Below are 19663 nucleotides of genomic sequence, written 5' to 3'. Positions count from 1 at the left end.
GGAGTGGTTGGCCTGGGGGTTGAATTGAAAGTCATGAAAGCAGATGCAATCTTCAGTGGTTTCTGTTTACATGGAAGAGAAGAAAATTACAGCCCTGGTACTTCAAGAGCCAGAGGAGAAGAGGAAGAATTAGGAAAGGAGACCAGAAAAGAGAACAAGTGAGGCAGGAAGAGAGCAAGGCAACTAAGTGTGGAAGAGCTTCCGGGAAAAGGGAGTGCTACCTGGTCACGCACTGCTGCCAAGCCCCGTATCATAAGGACCAAGATGTCCCCATGAACGCAGCCCCACAGAAATACGGGACCTGGACATGACCAGTTTCAGTGGAGAGGGGCAGAGCTGGACGCAGTGTGCTTATGGAAAATTCTTTCAAGTTTTGTTTCAGGGATGAACAGAGAAACAATAGCTGCCAGGGGAGCTAGAGTCAAGAAAAGACAGGAGAAATGCTGTAGTTGTGTGCTGAAAGGAACGCACCTACAGAGAATGGAAACTGATGTGTGTGGAAGGAAGATGTGCTGCAGCAGGGTCCCTGGGTTGGCGAGGGAGGCTGGGAGCATGTCGAGGGCACCAAGGTGGGTTCAGACAGGAGCCTGGATAGTTCATCTGTAACGACAGATGTAGAGGAGGGAGTTTGCGAAAGCTTTCTTCCCGCCGATTCCGTTTCCTCAGCAAAGTAGGAAGCAAGGAGTGTGCAGGAAGCAAGAGTGTGAAATCAGACAGGGGCCACAGACTTACTTACAGGGCCAGAGAGCAGACATTCCAGGCCTTGTGGGCAGTCTCTGTCCCAGCTACTGAGCTCTGCCATTTTAGCCCGAAAGGGGACATAAAGCACAATAAATACAGCGATTTCCCGTGGTCGTATTTTGATAAAATTTGATTTACAAAAGCAGGTGTATAGCACATGGGCCATAGTTTGCTGACTCCCATTCTAAGAGAATGGAGGAAGGATAGACCACACACGTGTCATGATCACCAAAGGGTGCACTTGAGGTCTGTGGCCCTGTGTCGAAAGTGAAAGTCAGTTCAGTTCAGCAGCCGTGTCCGACTCTGCGACCCCATGGACTGCAGCACGCCTGGCTTCCCCGTCCATCACCAACTCCTGGAGCTTGCTCAGGCTCATGCCCTTCGAGTCGGTGAAGCCATGAAGTCAAAAGTGAAAACAGCACAGTTGTCCATGTGTTTCTCCAGCCAGGTGTAGCTACAGGCATGAAGTGGTGGAGAGTGGGATGTAATGTGTTTGTCAAACTAGGAGACATAAGGGCAAGGGAGTTGAAGGTGTTGTGTGAAAGATGGTGTTACAATTTTTAAAAAGAAGAGAGAGATTGGCTCTGGGATATCAACTGAATATCTTAGTACTTAAAGAACATCTAAGGGTGTGGATCAGTGGCTGGGCAGTCCCGGTGGATTGTTGGAGTCAGCATAGTAGCTGGCCAGAGTTTGAAAGATAAGAGGTGATGGTCAGAGAACAGAGCGTTGCTGGTATTAGTAAGACTAAGGTAGTAGGTGTGACCATCAGAGTGAGTGGCCGACATTTGTGGAGAATGGGATCACTAGAGCACAGGAGATCAAGTTGCCCAAGGCCAACATGTGGGAGAATCATTTCTGTGTACTAAGTCACCAAGAATTAAGGCAGGAGTCAGGTTGGAGAGAGTGATGGGGGCACTCTCTCGTGACAATGCCAGATAGAGCCTCAGAATCACTACCAGTTGTTAGTATAGGATGAAAAACCCGCCTGTCTTCAGGACTGTGGGGGTTGAGCAAGGATTAGCAGGTAGGGGGACTGCTTATACAGAAGCACGATGCCACTTCTGAGAATTGCAGGTGCTCGGCATTGCTGTGATGTGACGAGAGTAAAATATCACATAGTAATGGGGGCTTCAAGAGGAAGGCAGGGGGACTTTCCTGGTGGTCCAGTGGGCGAGTCCACCTGCCAGTGCAGGAACCTTGAGTTCAGTCCTGGTCCAAGAAAACCCCACATGCTGCACATCAGCCACGCCCGGGCTCCACAGCCACTGAACCCTTGTGCTGCAACCACCGAAGCCCACGCTCTGCGGCAAGAGCAGCCACCGCAGTGAGAGGCCAGCACGCTGCAGTGAAGAGGAGCCCCCCCTCACCAAGTGCAGCTAGGGAAAACCCACAGTGAAGACCCGGCCAAGCCAAAAAAGAAGATAAATAAAGTGCAAAGAGCAAAGGGAAAAAGTGGTTGGCAGAGTTTGGAGATGACTGAGGACTATGAGAAAGGAAACTGACTGGAAGTAACAAAAAGGATTGACTGTGGCACCAGAGACCCAAAGGACATCAGAACTCATACATTCGCATGGTTAGACAATGGTTTCATTCCAGAGGTCACCATACAGTAAGTGGCAGAGAAAGCATGAAGGATTTGGAGAAAAAAAGACTGTTTCTACCCGCAGAGTGCTGTCCGATAGCTGTCTGTGAACTAATGGAATAGATACCGTAGACTGCCAGTTGTTCTAGACGCACGATTAATGTGAAAACGCAGAAAAGAAGGACACTTGCACCTTGCTTAGTTTTGGGTCTTGGTTTTAGTATGGAAATGGCATGTTGTGGGACTATTTCAGTTAGTATTAAACCCTAGCAATCTAGGTATTATCTTAATTATAAAGATAACAATAAAAGGTAATAAATAAATGTAAAAAGGTAATCTCTTTTTATTCATAGGACTTTAAGACAAAAGATGTGACTGATGATGTGAAAAATATTGTAAGATTTGTTCAAGAACACAGTTCATCTCAGGGAACAAGAAATATAAAGCATATAGGTCCTTCTGGGAGGTTTACTATGAACATGCTGGTCGACATTTTCTTGGGTAAGTCAGCTGTTTTATCGTTTGAATTACATCAATTAAAATTGAACATTAAAGAAGTCATTACAGCTACATAGAAACACCTCTATTGTCGTTTTCTTAATGAATTTAAGGGCTTTAAAATAAAAGCCTTTTAGAGTAATGAAAGAAAAGCCATTTTATGCATTATAACAGTCATTTTTATAGAATTTATATAAGTCACTAAAATGAGTTTTCACAAATGAAAAAAAAAATAAGAGAGCTCATGCAGTTTCATCTGAGTGAGTGGGCTTCTAGTTTGGGACGGCAGCTTGAGCATTAAGTATCTGTCTTCTTTTTTCTTCCTTGAGGCCCTTTTAAAATAGTAGCGAGGAAATAGAAGGAGGATTCAATCCATAACAGCATAGAGAACCAGAAAGAGACCATCATCAGATTAGGAGTTTTAAAAATCTTTTACAAAATGGATGGAAGCATATTGATAAATGGAATGAAATTCGATAAATCACAGAGCAAATAAATGTAGGAGAAAGCAACGGCCAAGGGACTGTCAACTAGGCGGAATGCCATTGTCACCAGGCCCCAGACCTGGAGGCTTAGAGGCCTACGGGTAGACGTGAAAGCAGGGGAGCTCCAGATAGGAGGGGACAGTTGGGAGGAAGTCTGCTCACAGGAGAACTGCATGGAATGCCCTCTGTAACCAATTCTAGAACAGAGATAGACAGACTGCCTGAGAAGCAGAAAGACAGCCAAGCTGGGGCTACCCAGCACATTTACCCTAAAACAAACCTGATGACTGGACATCCCATTTCAAGGGAGGAATTTGGGGGGAAATAGGTGTTGATACAAAATAATAAGAAATCCACTTTAAAAGTCTGATCTGGTCCCTGAAGAGTAAATATAAATAGACAGTCAAGAAAAGGCCAGAGGCCTCCCTGGGGGTCCAGAGGCTACGATTTTGTGCTCCCAGTGCAGGGAATCCGGGTTTGATCCCTGGTCGGGGAGCTAGAGCCCACATGCCCTAACTGAGAGCTTACATGCCGCAAAGAAAAAAGAGAGAAAGGCCAAAGAAGTAACATATTTGATCCTGGGGATAGAGATAATTTAGAAAATAGGCAGTACTCCTGGGGAGACAGGAAGGGGAACTCTTCATTAGTATCTTCACAAAGATAAATAATAATAGAATGTTATGATGTCTTGGATGGTAAAGAATCCACCTGCAGTGCGGGAGACCTGGGTTCGATCCCTGGATTGGGAAGATCCCGTGGAGGAGAGCATGGCAACCCACCCCGGTATTCTTGCCTGGAGAATTCCATGGACAGAGGAACCTGGTGGGCTGCGGTCCATGGGGTCACAGTCGGACATGACTGAACAACTTTCATTTGTATGGAAAAGAAACAAAGATGGAGAAAAAGCTGTTAAAAATTATAAATGATTGACAAAGTAAATTTAGTAGAAAGGCTGGAAGACAACATCAAGAAAATTTTCTGAAGACCTCAGCAAAAATGTATGGAAAATGTGAGAGCGAAAATACAGATCAATTCTTAGGAAATGTGAAATCTGACAGAATTTTGAAATAGGAAATAAACCAACGGTAAAAGGAAATTTCTCAGAAAAGGAGAAAAGCCTTAATTGCCCACTGGGGGAGTTCCCTAGTGGTTAGGATTTGGCACTTTCACTTCCATGGCCTGGGTTCAATCCCTGGTCAGGGAACTGAGGTCCCGCAAGCTGTGTGGTGTGCCAACATTTAAATTAAGAAAAAAAAAAAAAAAAGCCTGCTTAATGCAAAATAAATGCTTTATAAGATGAGATTTAAGAATACCAAGAGTAAAAAAATAAAGATAATTTTAAAAAAGAATACCAAGAGTAAAGAGATGTTAGGGAGGAAAAGCCTTTTCTCCATTCTCTTACAGTTAGGGGAGGCAGACTAGCAAGAGAAAGGACAGATTTAATCAGATATGTAATGGGAGTTCATGGAAAATGTGACTCAAAGGGGCCATTAGAATCTGAGGCTTAGCTACCATTTTAATAGGGGAAGGAGAGGCAGGAAGGGTTAGGAGGAAACAGATGATTTGGGGAGTAGTGGGGGAGGGGACATAAACAGACCCTTAGGAGAAAGATGGGGGGGTGGGGGGACGTGATCATTTTTGTAACAGGGTCTGGGTGTTGCATGGAAAGTTCTCACCTCCGATGATGAGAGTCAGTCTTCTCTGGTTGCTCTGGGGCTGGGGCGGGGGGTAGGATTTAAGACAATTGAGTTCTTTGGGGAGTGTCTGCTTTTTGGCAGATAGATTTCAGGAACTCAGATACCTTCTGCTCAGAATAGTTTTGATGCCATTGTGGCATATTCTGAACCCCTTCAGAGATACTCCCAAAAGCTTTGGAAAGAAGAAAACAACCAAAACCAAAAGGACATCATATTAATACCAGCAACCCTGGAGACTTGCAGGCAAAGAAGATGATGTGATCTATACCATAAACAGGAACAGACCCATGGGTCCAGGGAGAAGAAATCCCAGAGTCACAGTAAGCAGTCTTTACTGGCGTGCTCTGTCAGTGAGTTGTGTCCAACTCTTTGCGACCCTGTGGACTGTAGCCCCCGCCAGGCTCCTTTGTCCATGGGATTCTCCAGGCAAGGATACTGGAGTGGGTTGCCATGCCCTTCTCCAAGGGCTCATCCTGAAGCAGTCTGTACAAATTGTTAACAGAAAGTCGGAAAAATAAGTCCCAAGCAATATAGAGAAAGAACAAGAAATGAATTTGTTTTTGTTTTTGATGACGGAAAAAGGCCACAAATGTTACTTCTCAACAAAAGGAGAAAGGCACTTAGAAACCCCGGGGAAAAGATTACAAGAGAGCGGAGGTCAACTAGAAATGAAGGAAGTGGCCGTACCGTTTTGCGTAATTGATAAAATGTACAAAATAATCTGTCTGGATACAGTGAACATCCTCCTTAGTTGCACAAGAGTCAGGAGTTCTAAGTGGGAAAGGAAGCTTGTCCTAATCTAAACACTGCTGATAAGCGGCAGTCAACTTATAGACTTCAACGTGGTTAGAGAACAGGACAGGATATAGTTGTTAATCCTGGTGATGTAAGAATGAAAGTGCAGTAAGCAAAAATAGGGATTTCCCTGGTGGTACAATGGGTAAGAATCCGCCTGCCATGGCAGTGCAGGGGACTTGAATTTGATCCCCGATCCAAGAAGATTCCACATGCTGTGGAGCAACTAAGCTCAAGTGCCACAACTAAACCTGTGCTCTAGAGCCCTCAAGCTGCAACTATTGATCCCATGTGCGCTAGAGCCTGTTCGGGCCTGTTAGGGTGTGGGTTCAGCCCTAGAGCCTGTGCTTCACAAGAGAAGTCACTGCAGTGAGAAGGCCATACACCGCAACAAAGAGTAGCTCCCGCTCGCCGCAACTAGAGACGCCTTCGCACGGCAGTGAAGACCCAGCAAAACCAATAAACAGATAAAAACAAAAGGGGAGTATATGGATGGCTTGGAATGACAGCAGAAGTGTGGGTTACATGAGTGGCAACCACCAGAAGAGCTGAAAACAAGCCATTTAAAAGTGATTGCCTTGGGATTTCCCTGGGAGTTCAGTGGTTAAGACTCCACGCTTCCATTGCAGGGGCCGGGGTTCGACCAGGGACCAGGGAGCTAAGATCCTACATGCTGCATGGCATAGCCAAAAAAAAAATTAAATTTTTAAAAAAGCGATTGACTTGGAAAAGAGTGAGACTAGGGAGGGGAAGGGTAGAATAGAGGAATGTTGCTTTTAATTACAAACCCTCCTGTACTGTATTTTTTCCTATGTACATGTATTACTTTAAAATCTATAAAGCAATTAAACAATGAGTAGCCTCCACTGGAGAAGGGAGATGGTTTGCTCAGTTTCTAAGCTGTTTCTTCTGGATCCACACAATTCTCAGGACAGAGCAGCTTTTAATGCTGGACCCCCTTTCTGGATTCTTGCCTTCTAGTTTGGGAGCACAAAGGGTTGTAGGTTAAGCAGTTTATTATAAGAATGATACATAATCATTCTACATTATGACATGTAGAAAACTGAAAAATACAAACTCCAGAAAACAAAACTACTAATATTTCAATGTGTTTGCTCACAATCACATATTTATCATATTGAATGTATAGTTCCTATCATTTTTATTTAATCATATAAGCATTTTTAAATTATTTTACTCTCCTGAAGTAGTTTTTAATTTTATCATATTGATGAAATATGTTTAAATAGTTTTATTTTAGGACATATTGGGTTGGTGAAAAGTCTGTTAGGGGTTTTCCGTAACATCTTACAGAAAACCCCAAGTGAGTTTTTTGGCCACCTCAGTATCTTTCTAGTGTACACAATGGTGTGATAAATAGCCTTTTAAGTACACCTTCACCTGCGTCTCTGTTTGTAGCTTCCATGTAGGGTCCTAGAAAGATTGCTGAGTTAGACATTTTTCTGACACATGCTTCAGTTTCTCATCAGCTCTTGTATGTTTTTAAGAAAACTGTTTATGTTTCATCCAGCTTTCTTAGTTACCCTCAGCACTAGTACTGGGTCCACGTCACCCCGTCCTTTACCAGAGCAGTAGTCCTTTATGTCCAGATCACTTGAAGAAGTAAAACTTGGATCATTCAGCATCTGTGACCAGAAGCCATCTGAAATTCACAGTAACATAATTATTTGGAGCTGTTACAATAGAGCTAAAGCCTTACAAAATATAGCTGTTAATTCTGATTATAATCAATGTCACCTTCTTAAGTGGTGGTGGTTTAGTTGCTAAGTCTTGTCTGACTCCTGCCATCCCATGGAACTATAACCCATCAGGCTTCTCTGTCCATAGCATTTTCCAGGCAAGAATACTGGAGTGGGTTGCCATTTCCTTCTCCAACCTTCATAAATAGATTGTTATTAAAGAAAAAATAACTGTGCTTATGATTTTTAAAAAAGACACTTGTCATTACAGCAGCTGGGATGTGAAACCAAGTATCCAGCCTGGTGTGGAGCTCTCAGTCAGCCCCCTGGGGGAGGAGGGAAGTACATGGCCTCATGGAATGCTATGCTCTTGTTTTGGAGTTTATCTAGGTTTCATCTGTGAGGATGACAGAATGTGTAGACTTAAATGCTTTGATTATAACAGAGTAGCACTTTCATCGCAGGATCAGAGATAATATTTATAAAGTTGATTGTCAAAAAATTTTTTTGGAACTAGATCAACAATGCGTAGTCATCCTAATACAGCGACAGTGATGTGAAGCTAAAGTTAAAGTTGACATAAACTTTGTCTTTGATTTGTTTGGTGTCATATAATTTTATAAGCTGTATATGCAACATCCTAAAATGACCAATTTAATTTTGTTGCTGTGTTTGGTCAATACCTGTTATATAAAGAGAAGTACATGAAATTATTTTAGAATTCTACTCAAATATTCTTACTTTATGGAAATGAGTGTCTGTTTGTGCCATAGGTTTTCCTGAAGAAGAGCTGTCTATCCCTTTATCCAGACCTGTCCATAAATGACTTTTAAATATGTATAAATACATTTGGCAGCACTGGGTCTTAGCTGTGGCATGCAGGCTCTTCATTGTGGCTCATGGGCTTCGTTGCCCCATGCCATGTGGAATCTTAGTTCCCCAAGCAGGGATTGAACCCATGTCCCCTGCACTGGAAGGCAGCTTCTTAACCACTGGACCACCGGGGAAGTCCCCATAAATGACTTTTTTTAGCGTCTTTTGTTACAGTTATGGTGAAAGGGAAAGTCGCTCAATCATGTCTGTCTCTTAGGGACCCCACGGACTGTAGCCCACCAGGCTCCTCTGTCCATGGAATTCTCCAGGCAAGAATACTGGAGTAGGTTGCCGTTGCCTTCCGTAGGAGATCTTCGCAAGCCAGGGATCAAACTCAGGTCTCCTGCCTTGCAGGCAGATTCTTTTCCATCTGAGCCTCCAGGGAAGCCCTCAGTTATGATATACCTATATTTACTAGTCTAACTTCTTGTACCTTCTTGCCAGGGAGTAAGAGTGCAAAAATTCAGTCAGGAATATTTGGAAAAGGATCTACTTATTCAAGACACAACGCCGAAAGACTTTTTAAAAAACTGATACTTGACAGGATTTTGGATGAAGACTTATATATCAATGCCAATGATCAACCAATTGCCTATGTGATGCTTGGAAGTAAAGCACAAACCGTACTAAATGGGCATTTAAAGGTATGATTTTTTAAATGTTGATTTTATTATCTCCCAAAGAGTAGATAGAAATATTTTACTGTGAGTTAAAGTGTCTTTTCCTAAGCTGATGAGCTGATGGACATTGAACTTATATGTACTGCCCTGTATGAACATATTTTGTTCTTCTTAGTTTAGAAGGAGATCTTAAACTTGAGCCCAAGTAATGTCATACCTGTCAAAATGAATCATATGGGCTATCAGATCATTAGATTATCATATATTCATTAAATAAACATTTATTACAAAGCTTTTCTATGCTCTCACTGGAAATATGAAGATGGAGAATGGACAGCCCCTGTTCCCAAGAGACTTACTATCTACTTGACATAGAAATACCCACCCTCCCCCCAAGAAATGTAATTAAGCATTAAATAAAGCCTCTGTTTGGCTACAAGTATGCACACACCCACTGCTGCGCTCTGTTTTTCTCTCACAAAGGTAGACTTTATGGAAACGGAAAATTCCAGCAGTGTGAAAAAACAAAAGGCGTTAGTGGCAAAGGTGTCTCAGAGGGAAGAGGTGGTTAAGAAATGTCTTGGAGAACTTAAAGAAGTCTGCAAATCTCTGGGGAAAGTTTTTGGCGTCCACTACTTTAATATTTTTAATACCGTCACTCTCAAGAAGCTCGCAGGTTGGTATGTCTGTGTCTCCTGCTGTACAGCATAAATGAATGGGCCAAAAGTTAATCTTGATAAAGAACTCATCAAGAGCATAAGTATATATCAGTCTTTTTTATTTTTGAATTGAAAGCTCAAACAATTTAAACTCATTCTTGAAATAAAATATATTCTTGAAGATAAACACAGTACTTTGTTCTGCAGACATATGGTGTTAATATAATTTAAACTTGTACTTTGGTTTAATGCTGCATGTTAAGATATGGATAATTGTAATTGCTAATACCAGGTGTCTCTTACTGACTTTATGTGCATTACTTGCCTGCCTTATGTTTAACGAATTATGCACACGGTTTTGTTTTGTTTTCGTAAAGACCTTAGCTTCACATTCCTAAAACATAAGTTCCTTATGAAAAGAGATTTTGTTTTATGCTTCTCCGAATCCAGACCTAGCACATGGCTGTGTCTTAAGTATTTTGTGATAAGTACTTGCTGACCTGAATTATCCCCATGGCTTCAGATAGCTCCACCCAAAGTTCTTATAGTAAAGTCCCTGGAAAATAAGTTGGCCAGTAGTTGACTGATGAGTGTACATTTCCTTCCATGCTTATCCTTTATAAAAACCCATAATCACCGCCTTCCCTCTCCCATTCCCACTCTGGCCACCATAGGTCATTATAGTATCTCATCAACTCTAAGATGACACGTTGTTATTTTATGGACTATTGAGAAAAAAAAAAATTCTGCTAATTAATGACACAGTACTTTTATTAAAGCCTGACTCTTCTGAATCTTTTTTTTTTTTGACTCAGCTGTTCATGTCATTGTTTTTCCCTCATGTCGTCAGGGACATTAGTGATACAGCCTTTCCAGCACGTTCCACTATATCCCCCCAATTTTATCAAAATCCCCATCACCCCTTCCAATGTGATGGTGGTGTTTTCTTAATGATACCAGAAAGTTGTCCACGGCCTTGCACACGTCTCTTAGCAACACAAGTCATGTAAAGCACTTGGTTGTTGCCTACAAGAAACTATGAAATTGTCATCTCCTCCAGAACAAATCATTTGCTTTGTTAATGCCACATTTATTCCCCATTACTCCGTGTCTGAGCTTTTTTGCATTCACAGTCATTTTCTTTTTTTAATTATTATTAGGATTTTTCTTTTTGACTGCACTGGGTCTTTGTTGTGGCTCAACCCCGCAGCATGTGGGATCTTAGTTCCCTGACCAGGGATCGAACCCGTGTCCCCTGCCTGGAAAGGTGGATTCTTAACCCCTGGATCACCAGGGAAGTCCCCACATCATTTTCTCAGTGCTCATCCCAGTCTAGTCTTTTTGAAGACATTTCACGTGCAGTTAAACTCAACATGTGGGGAACCAGCACTGCAGTGGTGGTGGTGACTGATGCTGTGACTGTGTTCTCACATGCATAGGCAGTGACAGCTGCTGGACAGCTGCCATCTGGCCATCTGCACTGGTAAGATGCAGCTTGACCTCAGGAATGCCAAAGTGCAGAAAAAAAAAAAAAGTGTGTATCTTAGAATCAATAAAATGTTGTATTTCATTCCTAGGTTCTCAGTGAAGTTTCTTAACTGGACTCCTTAACTCCAGATATAAACATGATACTCATTTTAATCTTCTAAGTACTCTTTAAAGCTCCAGCAGTTCTTCAGATAAAGTACAAGCTCTATCAGGGATTTGCATTTCTTTTTTTTTTTTTTTGCCACACCCCGAGGCATATAGGACCTTAGTTTCATGACCAAGGATCAAACACCTCCTGCAGTGGAAAAACAGGGTCTTAACCGCTGGACCACCAGGAAACCTCCAGGGATTGGCATTTCTCCTTGTGTCCCTAACTTTATCTTCTGCTAACCCCCGGTCTGTCCCACAGGTCTGTTCTTTTTCTTGTAAATGTAGAAATGATGCGAGAATCACGGATTTGAAATCCACCCTTTGTTCAACTCAAATGTGTGGGGATTACTCACTTGCTCCCCGTAGCCAGTGCATCACTAAATCCTACAGACCTAGCCTCCAAACCAGGTCCAAATCTGCTGCTTCTCTCCATCTAGTTCATAGCATCCTCACTTGCGCCTGAGCAGCTTCCTCGAGGCTCGTTTCTCCTCTTTCCCTTACAGTCCATTTTGCATACAGCAGCCAGAGTGGTATTTACAAGACAGACTTGTCTAGCTGTAAGACTCATGTGCCTTCTGGGCTCAGAGGACTCTTAACAGCCTACTTGCCTCGCCCACGTGCAGAAAGGCTGGAGGAAGGACAGGTTTGGGTTGAGGGGGCAGTGAGAATTCATTTGAGGCTTTACTGAGCACAAATGTGGGCCTTCTCTGCAAACAAAGGATCCCCATAACTGCAACTAGACTCGTCTTTGTAATGCGAACCGTGGGTGAGAGCAAAGACCGGATACCCCCTGACTCTGCTCGCCCCAACGTCCTCGACCCCCTCCTATTCTCTGCCCTGACCACGCACCTTTGCTGCTGGAATGCGACGGTGGGCTCCTGCCCTCTGGGCCTGTCTGCTGCCTCCGTTGGCACTAGCTGCCTTTGTAGAAAATTGGCCCATGTACCCAGCGCTCTGCAGTCAGTTGGCACTTAACACACAGGCGCTGAATGGGTGAATGAGCATAAATCCAGTGGGTTTTCTCTGGGTGGTAATTTAAATTTCTAATTTTATGCCCATGTACAGAATCTTTATCTTCTGATCCTGAGGTTTTGCTTCAAATTGATGGTGTTACCGAAGACAAACTGGAAAAATATGGTGCTGAAGTGATTCCAATATTACAGAAATACTCTGAGTGGACATTGCCAGGTTCAGTATACAGCCAAATATGTGTTTTTCCAAAAGCCTCTTTTAATGTTAAGCAGTGCCTCTCACTGGATTAGAATTGTGTGGTTTCTGGGTTGTGTCAGTGCTTCCTACACCTCGTCACACTGACATCCAAGTGTTCGGAGCAGACCCCGGTGGGGTGCCAGGCACTTCATAGAGAACACTGGTGCTTAGGTCCCCTGGGGGTGCCAGTTAGCAGACCTGCTAATAGGACCCAATGGGAGGCCTGTGGGCCCAGCATTTGTTGATTCTGTTAAAGCAAGCGCCTGAGGACCCTGGAGCCCCTGGGTGCCGATTGCAGATTGGTCAGCATCCTCCTCTGTGATCCTTGGCAGGCCACGAATAACCTTTTCTTGTTTCACTTTCCTTATCTGAGGAAGGAACGTGTTATCCGACAAGCATGTCTAAAGATTAAGTTGAAATGTTTTGGAAAATGAACATGTAAGCTGGAACGCTAGAGCCTCTACTGTCACTAGCGTTGAAAGGCGCTGCCCGAGCGAGTGCATCCTTAATGGACGTTCCCAGACGTTGCGTGAGGCCTGTCGTGTAGCACCTCTAATTACAGAACTCATCACTTGTACTTCTCACCTCAAGCGATAGAAAGTGTGGATGCAGGGGAAATCGAGAACCAAGACTGTTGTGGGCGATAGGTGTAGGGTGCCTGGCTCCAGGGTATTGTGATGCATCCGAGCCAAGTGAACTGTTCTGTGACTCCAGTCCTTCCCAGGGCTGAGGGAAATGGAGGTGGGGTAAGAAATGAGCAAGTCGCATTCTGTCTCTCCACAGTCATTTTTATCCCTTGGCACGAAGCAGAAGAGTCAGGTTCTCGTTAATTCTTCAGTATGGTCATTATTCCATAAAAGCCTTACTTCAGACACATTGAATTCTTGGTGGGAACTTAACGCTTGGTTAGTACAGCACGTTGTTTGGAAGGGTATTTTACCCATGTCAGACAGGGCCGCTCGGCAGAAATCGCCGGTGACGACCACTCCCACTAACTGAGGGAGAGATGCTGAGCCAAGAGCTTTGCCCATTTTGAGTCACTCAGTCCTTATACACCTGTTTTATTTTTGACCATGCCATGCAGCTTATGGGCTCTTAGTTCCCTAAGCAGGGACTGAACCCAGACCCATGGGCAGTGAAAGGGCAGAGTCGTAACCACTGGACCGCCAGGGTCTTCCCCACACCCATTTTGGAGGTGGAAATGGGCAAGGTTTTTCATTTTCCTGAAGTCCTACGCTGGAACGACTGCACTCTTCACCCTTCCTACCACGCAGTGAGGCAGGGTACCTTCAGAAGTACCTTCAGAAATGAAGACCCAGTCACTGCTGGTGGGAATATTTCAGGCTTTGGGAGTGCCTTGGATTGCAAATACCTACGGAAATTACCATCTTCTTTGTAGATGTGTGCTTTGTACAGGCCCATTTCCTGCACAGTATGTGAACTATTAACAGCTATTATGCAAAGGAAAGTAAAATACAGTCTAGAATTTTCTGACACTCACTACTAAGTAGCTATCACTCTAAAGATGAGGTGCGAACATAGTCATGTTTCCCTTACATTGGGCTTGTCTTTTTCAGCATATGTAAACTAAAAAATTGTCTTTTAGTTCGCACTTTCTACTCTTCAGAGAGCTTAACAGGATTAATGGCACAAACAATAGCAGGGACTTGGGCTGCAGAGAGTGAGCTAATAAACCTGACGTCTCTAGTTAAGTTAGAGAGCATCACACATTTTCTTAATGAATTCCGACCCCCCGTTCTTTAAAACTGAATTGCCATTGATGACTGTGGGCTTTGTGGAATAAAAGAAGAGCACGGTTCTTGTGGGGTGGTTGAACCCAAGTGGCGGGATGCTCCGGGAGAACAGCAGGGCCTCAGCTGAACTGCGCCCTGGGCGCTGTGAGTCTGCACGTAGACTCGTCAGCACGGCAGCACCAGTAACCGTCTGCGCTGTCCGTTTGTAGCTGAGGACACCTCCCCACGGAGAAGCCCCTCCAGCAGCAGAGGCACCGGAAAAAACACTCCTGAGGAGTCGGATGAGGAAGCACCCGTATCTTCTCACTACTTTGCAAACAAAACCAGAAACGAAAGAAAGAGGAAAAGGATGTCAGCCTCCCAAAGAGCCAAGAGGAGAAGAACTGGTTTCAGTGGTTCCAGGACGAAAGGGTAAGTTCTGCCACGTTGTCTGCAGTGTTGGGTGGAGGGGAGAAGCGAGCGGGGCTGCCCTGCTTTGCTTTGAAGTGTTCATTAAAATAAGCCGTTGTTCAATGTTGCCTGGTCCAACTCGTGGATCAGGATTAAGCTCTGATCCAAAACAAAAATTTTTTTTGTTTCAGATTTTTATATCTGCTCCTAGGTTGACTATCACTGAAGTTTTCTAGTTTGTAAAAAAGCTTCTCCAATTTTGACCTTACCTTCAAAGGGGGAAATTTTTTTTTTTTACACTTGCACTGAAGAGTCTTTTCCACCTAAAATACTGTAAACCATATTGTTGTTGTTTAGTTGCTAAGCTGTGTCCGACTGTGTGCAACACCATGGACTGTAAGCCCACCAGGCTCCTCTGTCCATGAAAATCTCCCGGCAAGAATACTGGAGGTAGGTTGCCATTTCCTTCTCCAGGGGATTTTTGCGACCCAGGGATCAACCTGCATCTCCTGCTTGGCAGGCAGATTCTTTACCACTGAGCCACCAGGGAAGCCCGTAAGTCATACACTAGCTGAATAAACAAAAGGGTTTTGTTTCCTCATGACTCTTATGATCCCGCCACTACTTGCTACACCACTTTTATTGCTGCAGCATCTGCAGGGCATCCACCTGGAGGCCCCGCACAACCCCTGTCATTCGGTAACAGCCGGGAGGCCAGCCTCCCGAGCTTAGCAGGGTAGCAGAGAAGAGGCGATGACTGGAACCCCCCAGAGGTCAGTCCAGCCCTGCCATCTCCCTGTTCGCACGTCTGCCTGGCCCCCGGGCTGGGATGCCCCAGTGTTGGGGTGCTGTCTGCTCACCAAGGCAGAACAAAGCATTGCCGTCAGGTCCAGGGTGATGATCTGAACAGCGTTTGTATTTATTCATCATTTCCCTGCTCTTTTCCATCTTCAAGAACGTCCTCTGCCCTCACCTTCTAGGTCAGGTCTGGTGGGATGGCGACCCTCCCATCGGTGTTAACAGAAACCTAGGAAGAGGGAACTCAGTAAGCTTGTGCAGGCTATCATGTTTTCCTCGTGTAGTTTTTCTACCTCTTTTCCTTCCAGGTTAATAAAGACCAAAAATTGAGTGGAGAAGAGAAAAGAAGGCAGTGTTAACAAGCTGTCATTTTCTCCTTAAGTCTGCAAACAAACATGTTGTATGTGCTAATCCTTCTGTCGGGGGACAGAAATTAAAGACATTAGTAAATATTAGTTTAACTTTGTGGGTTTTATTTATCTATTTTAATTATATTTAAACTTTAAACTTCACCCATTTATCCTACACCCCACCCCATCCATGCCTCTTGCAGCCACCACACCAGTCTGTCCTCTGCACCTATGAATTTGGTTTAAACATTCGTATATATTTAGGTTCCATCTATGAGAGAGCTCATAGAGTATTTGATTTATTTCGTTTAGCCTCACGCCCTTGAGGTCCACACGTATTGTCGTAACTAGCAGGATTTCATTCATTTTTATGGCTAAGTAATTTCTGTGGGTTTTGATGTGCAGGTGACCCACCAATGCCCTTCCGTGGGGACGTTTTCTTAGTTTCTTCACTTATTTCCCCATTTTGGGAAACACTCATTTGCACAGGCACTCACACAGAGTAGAAGACCTCACAAGGCCTCTCCCACTCCCTGGGACTTATGCTGGGGACAATGGGGTTTCCTGAAGCTTCCCCTGGGGAAAGCGTGTGCACCCCTGGCCTGTTCCCTTCTCACAGGTGGGGCCGGACACTGGCTCACCCAGGCCTGCCCAGAGCACTTTCACTGCTGCACATGGTCCTCGGAGATTCCATCATGACCTCCTCTTGCTGCCCTTTAGAACAAAGCAGACCATTGTCTCCCTTAGTGTTGTCACAACTGTTGTTTTTCAGAGGGAAGCACTTTGCCCTGTGGCCTGGAACCTAAGCTAGTAAGGGCCTTCCCAAGTGGCTCAGTAGTAAAGAACCTGCCTCCAGTGCAAGAAAAGCAGGTTGGATCCCTGGGTCGGGAAGATCCCTTGGAGAAGGGATCTCACTTCAGCATTCTTGCCTGGAGAATCCCATGGACAGAGAAGCCTGGTGGGCTGCAATCTGTGGGGTGTCCCAAATACGCCTTAGTGACTGAACACAGCAGCACAGAGAAACTCACACTTGTCCCAAAGCCAGCACAGTTTTGATCCTGGGTTTTTTTGTTTTTTTTTTTTTGATGCTGGTTTTTAATTACCCTGTGTGTTTACGGCAGGATTCTCTGCTCGTCCCTGCTGGTGAAAAGCAGCAGTTGTGTAATAGTGCTTTACCCTGTAGCAGCCTCGCTGTCTCCGTGCCCAGTTCTCCACATTTCCACTGACCCACTCTGCAAGGTGGTGGCTCCCCACGTGTCCGGGCCGCTCACCTGGCTGGGGCCCCGAGCGGCCACGGGATCAGCGTGGCTCCCTGCCAGCGCCCTCACCTCCCCACCCTGCCTGCAGAGTTTCACATCTTCCAAACAACACACAATGCACTGGTTGTGTTCTGGGCCCTGAGTGGCAGTGAAATGGATGGCTCTGGTGAAAATGGAGGCTGCTGTTGGCAGATTCATTCTGTAAATCAATATCAACAGCAGGTTTTCTCTCGGGGCTTAATTTCTCAGCAGGAAATCAGCATAGGGAGATTTAAGGCTGCTTCTCTGCTAGTTTTCGCAGATCTTTACCAGTTCTGCAGTAAAACTGCCCTCGAGCAAGAGTTTTAAAATGCTGAAAAACCACTTTTCACTCAGCCCCACCAAAATATCATCAGCAGACTGATGGCCCTGACACCGGGCCCTCTAAGGCCACTTGAGTGCCCTGATGACCGGAAATTAACACTGGGCAGGAATTCAGCCTGGCTGCAAGACGACGGGAAATACTGGTTTAGGGACAGGCTTCTATGGCAAATGCTGCCTGCTGTTAGCCTTGTAAACACACTGGCCCTGTGATATTTTTTTTTTAACAGTTTATTCGGTGGGGAGAGAAAAGCTGTTATCTTCAGATCAGTGGGGGAAGTGAGGTCTGGAAGGCCTCTGTAGTAGACTGTGGCAGGGTCTCCTCAACCTGTTTTAAAGGTAGCGAGTGGAAGGTGAGAGCGGGCAAACCTTGGAGTGTAGACAAGCGAGCGAGCCGCTGGCAACAGGGTCTGATGAAGACATGGCAGCCCCAAACTGCTCCCGCCCAGGAACCACGTCTGCAGCCTGCCCAAGACTGGCGGGCCTGACCTGGCCAGGAGAAGGCTCCCTCTGCTCCACGCCACCTCCACCCACCCACAAAGCTCCCTTCCTCCGGGCTGTGGGAGTGCAGTCATTCCACCATGCCTGTTGTCCAGGCACTGGGGCCTTAAGACGAGGTGCTGTCACTTTTTTGTATGGTTGGAGTAGGTGGGGAATGAGAGTCTCAGCTCAGATGTCTGGAGGGACAGGTGGAAAGACGAGAGGAAAGAGAAGGCAGCTGGGGTTGGGCTCAAGTCAGAGAGGCCTTGACATTTTAGGAACACACGTCTAGGACAAGTTTGTGTAAAGGGCAGCAGTCCTTTATTCCTTGAATTACAAAGGAAACTTACCTCACCCCAGGGCCATCATAGGCCAGAAATGGAGACACATGTCATACCAAGGGAAAGCATGGGTTATAAAGTGCATGCAGGTTAAAGGGCTTCCTTGGGGGCCCAGTGGTGAAGAACCTGCCTGACAAGCAGGAGAAACGTGTTTGATCCCTGGGTCAGGAGGATCCCCTGGAGAAGGAAATGGCATCTCACTCCAGTGTTATTCCCTGGAGAATCCCATGGACAGAGGAGCCTGGCGGGCTACAGTCCATAGGGTCGCAAAGAGCTGGGACATGACTGAGCAACTAAACCACAATAATGCAGGTTAGGAGAAAAATGACTGTTGACTTTTGGTTTTATTTGACATTTTAATTTTCTTTTCTTTGTCACATTTTAGAGGGTCCAACACTTGCCGAAGGATACCTTCTAAAACTAAACCCTCCAACATAATCGGACCCAGTTCCACTTTGCCTGGTTCTCAAGCAGCATCAGGAGTCAGTAGGAAATTGGGGATTATGGCTCCACCAAAGCCTATAAATAGACCGTTTCTGAAGCCTTCATATGCATTTTCATAACAACCAAATTTCGATGTACATAGATCTCATTTCTTGTTTGTCAGCATCTGACCATCTGTGAATATAAAGCTGTTAGTTTCGTTATACCATTTGTAAATTTTTACCCGTATCTATTAATGTTTAAATAAATGCTCGGGGTGACAGTTCTGGTTTTTTTCAATAAACATTTTCTGATTTTCTTTTGAAACACATGCACAATTTGCTGCCACTGCAAATGCTGTGGCCGTTGTTTCCCAGAATGTCTGAACCAGCAGCTGAATCATCTCAGTGAGAGAAATCTCAAGCACGACATGAAACACAGAAGCCAGAGGGAAAGATTCAAACGGGACAGCGTGAAACTGTGGAAGACAACATAAACAACATTAATACACAGATGACAGAGGAAAAGGGGAGAAAATGCACCACACAGGGTCAGATCCATAATATATAAAGAGTACCTATAAATCATTAAAAAAGAGACGAGCTAGTAGAAAAATGAGCAAAGGATGTGAATAAGCTGTTCTCAGAAGAGGAAATGCAAACAGCCCACAAATATGTGAAAAATGCTCAATCACCTCTGTTTAAAATATCAGTTAGAACAACAAGTTGCCGTTCATTTGCCTATGAAATTGTCAGCCCTAGATGATAAATCTGGGGTCTGCAAGAGAAGGGTCAGAAGTTCTCTGTGAAAACATGTATTAATACTGGTGTCTTCCTTTAGCATCAAAGAAGCCTTACTTGTCAAGACCCTCCCTGAACTGGCTGATCAGCCAGAAAGTCTTACAGTGGAATTTTGGCACCTCTTCTTGCAGTTCCAGCCCCTCATTTTTGGAGACTTCTTTTCTCAGCTATCATGTAATCTTGGTGACACCTGTTGGGTACCCCACTT

General features: G+C 44.7%; 1 protein-coding gene across 2 annotated transcripts in view; it reads left to right on the top strand.

The window, feature by feature from the left end:
• Window positions 1-18914, top strand: part of BLM (BLM RecQ like helicase) — a 63068-nt gene extending 44154 nt beyond the window's left edge. Inside the window, exons 16-21 of one of the 2 annotated variants that reach the window (XM_068991387.1) lie at window positions 2680-2827; window positions 8819-9018; window positions 9478-9670; window positions 12357-12479; window positions 14464-14665; window positions 18618-18914. In XM_068991387.1, coding sequence (XP_068847488.1) covers window positions 2680-2827; window positions 8819-9018; window positions 9478-9670; window positions 12357-12479; window positions 14464-14665; window positions 18618-18795 — 1044 coding nt within the window. In that variant the 3' untranslated portion in view covers window positions 18796-18914. The remainder of the gene's footprint in view (window positions 1-2679; window positions 2828-8818; window positions 9019-9477; window positions 9671-12356; window positions 12480-14463; window positions 14666-18617) is intronic. The other variant, XM_068991388.1, reaches the window with a different exon arrangement.
• The last annotated feature ends 749 nt before the right edge of the window (window positions 18915-19663 follow it).

This window comes from Capricornis sumatraensis, chromosome 19, assembly GCF_032405125.1.
Source record: "Capricornis sumatraensis isolate serow.1 chromosome 19, serow.2, whole genome shotgun sequence".
Lineage (NCBI taxonomy): Eukaryota > Metazoa > Chordata > Mammalia > Artiodactyla > Bovidae > Capricornis > Capricornis sumatraensis.
This window is presented reverse-complemented; position numbering and strand designations above follow the sequence as displayed.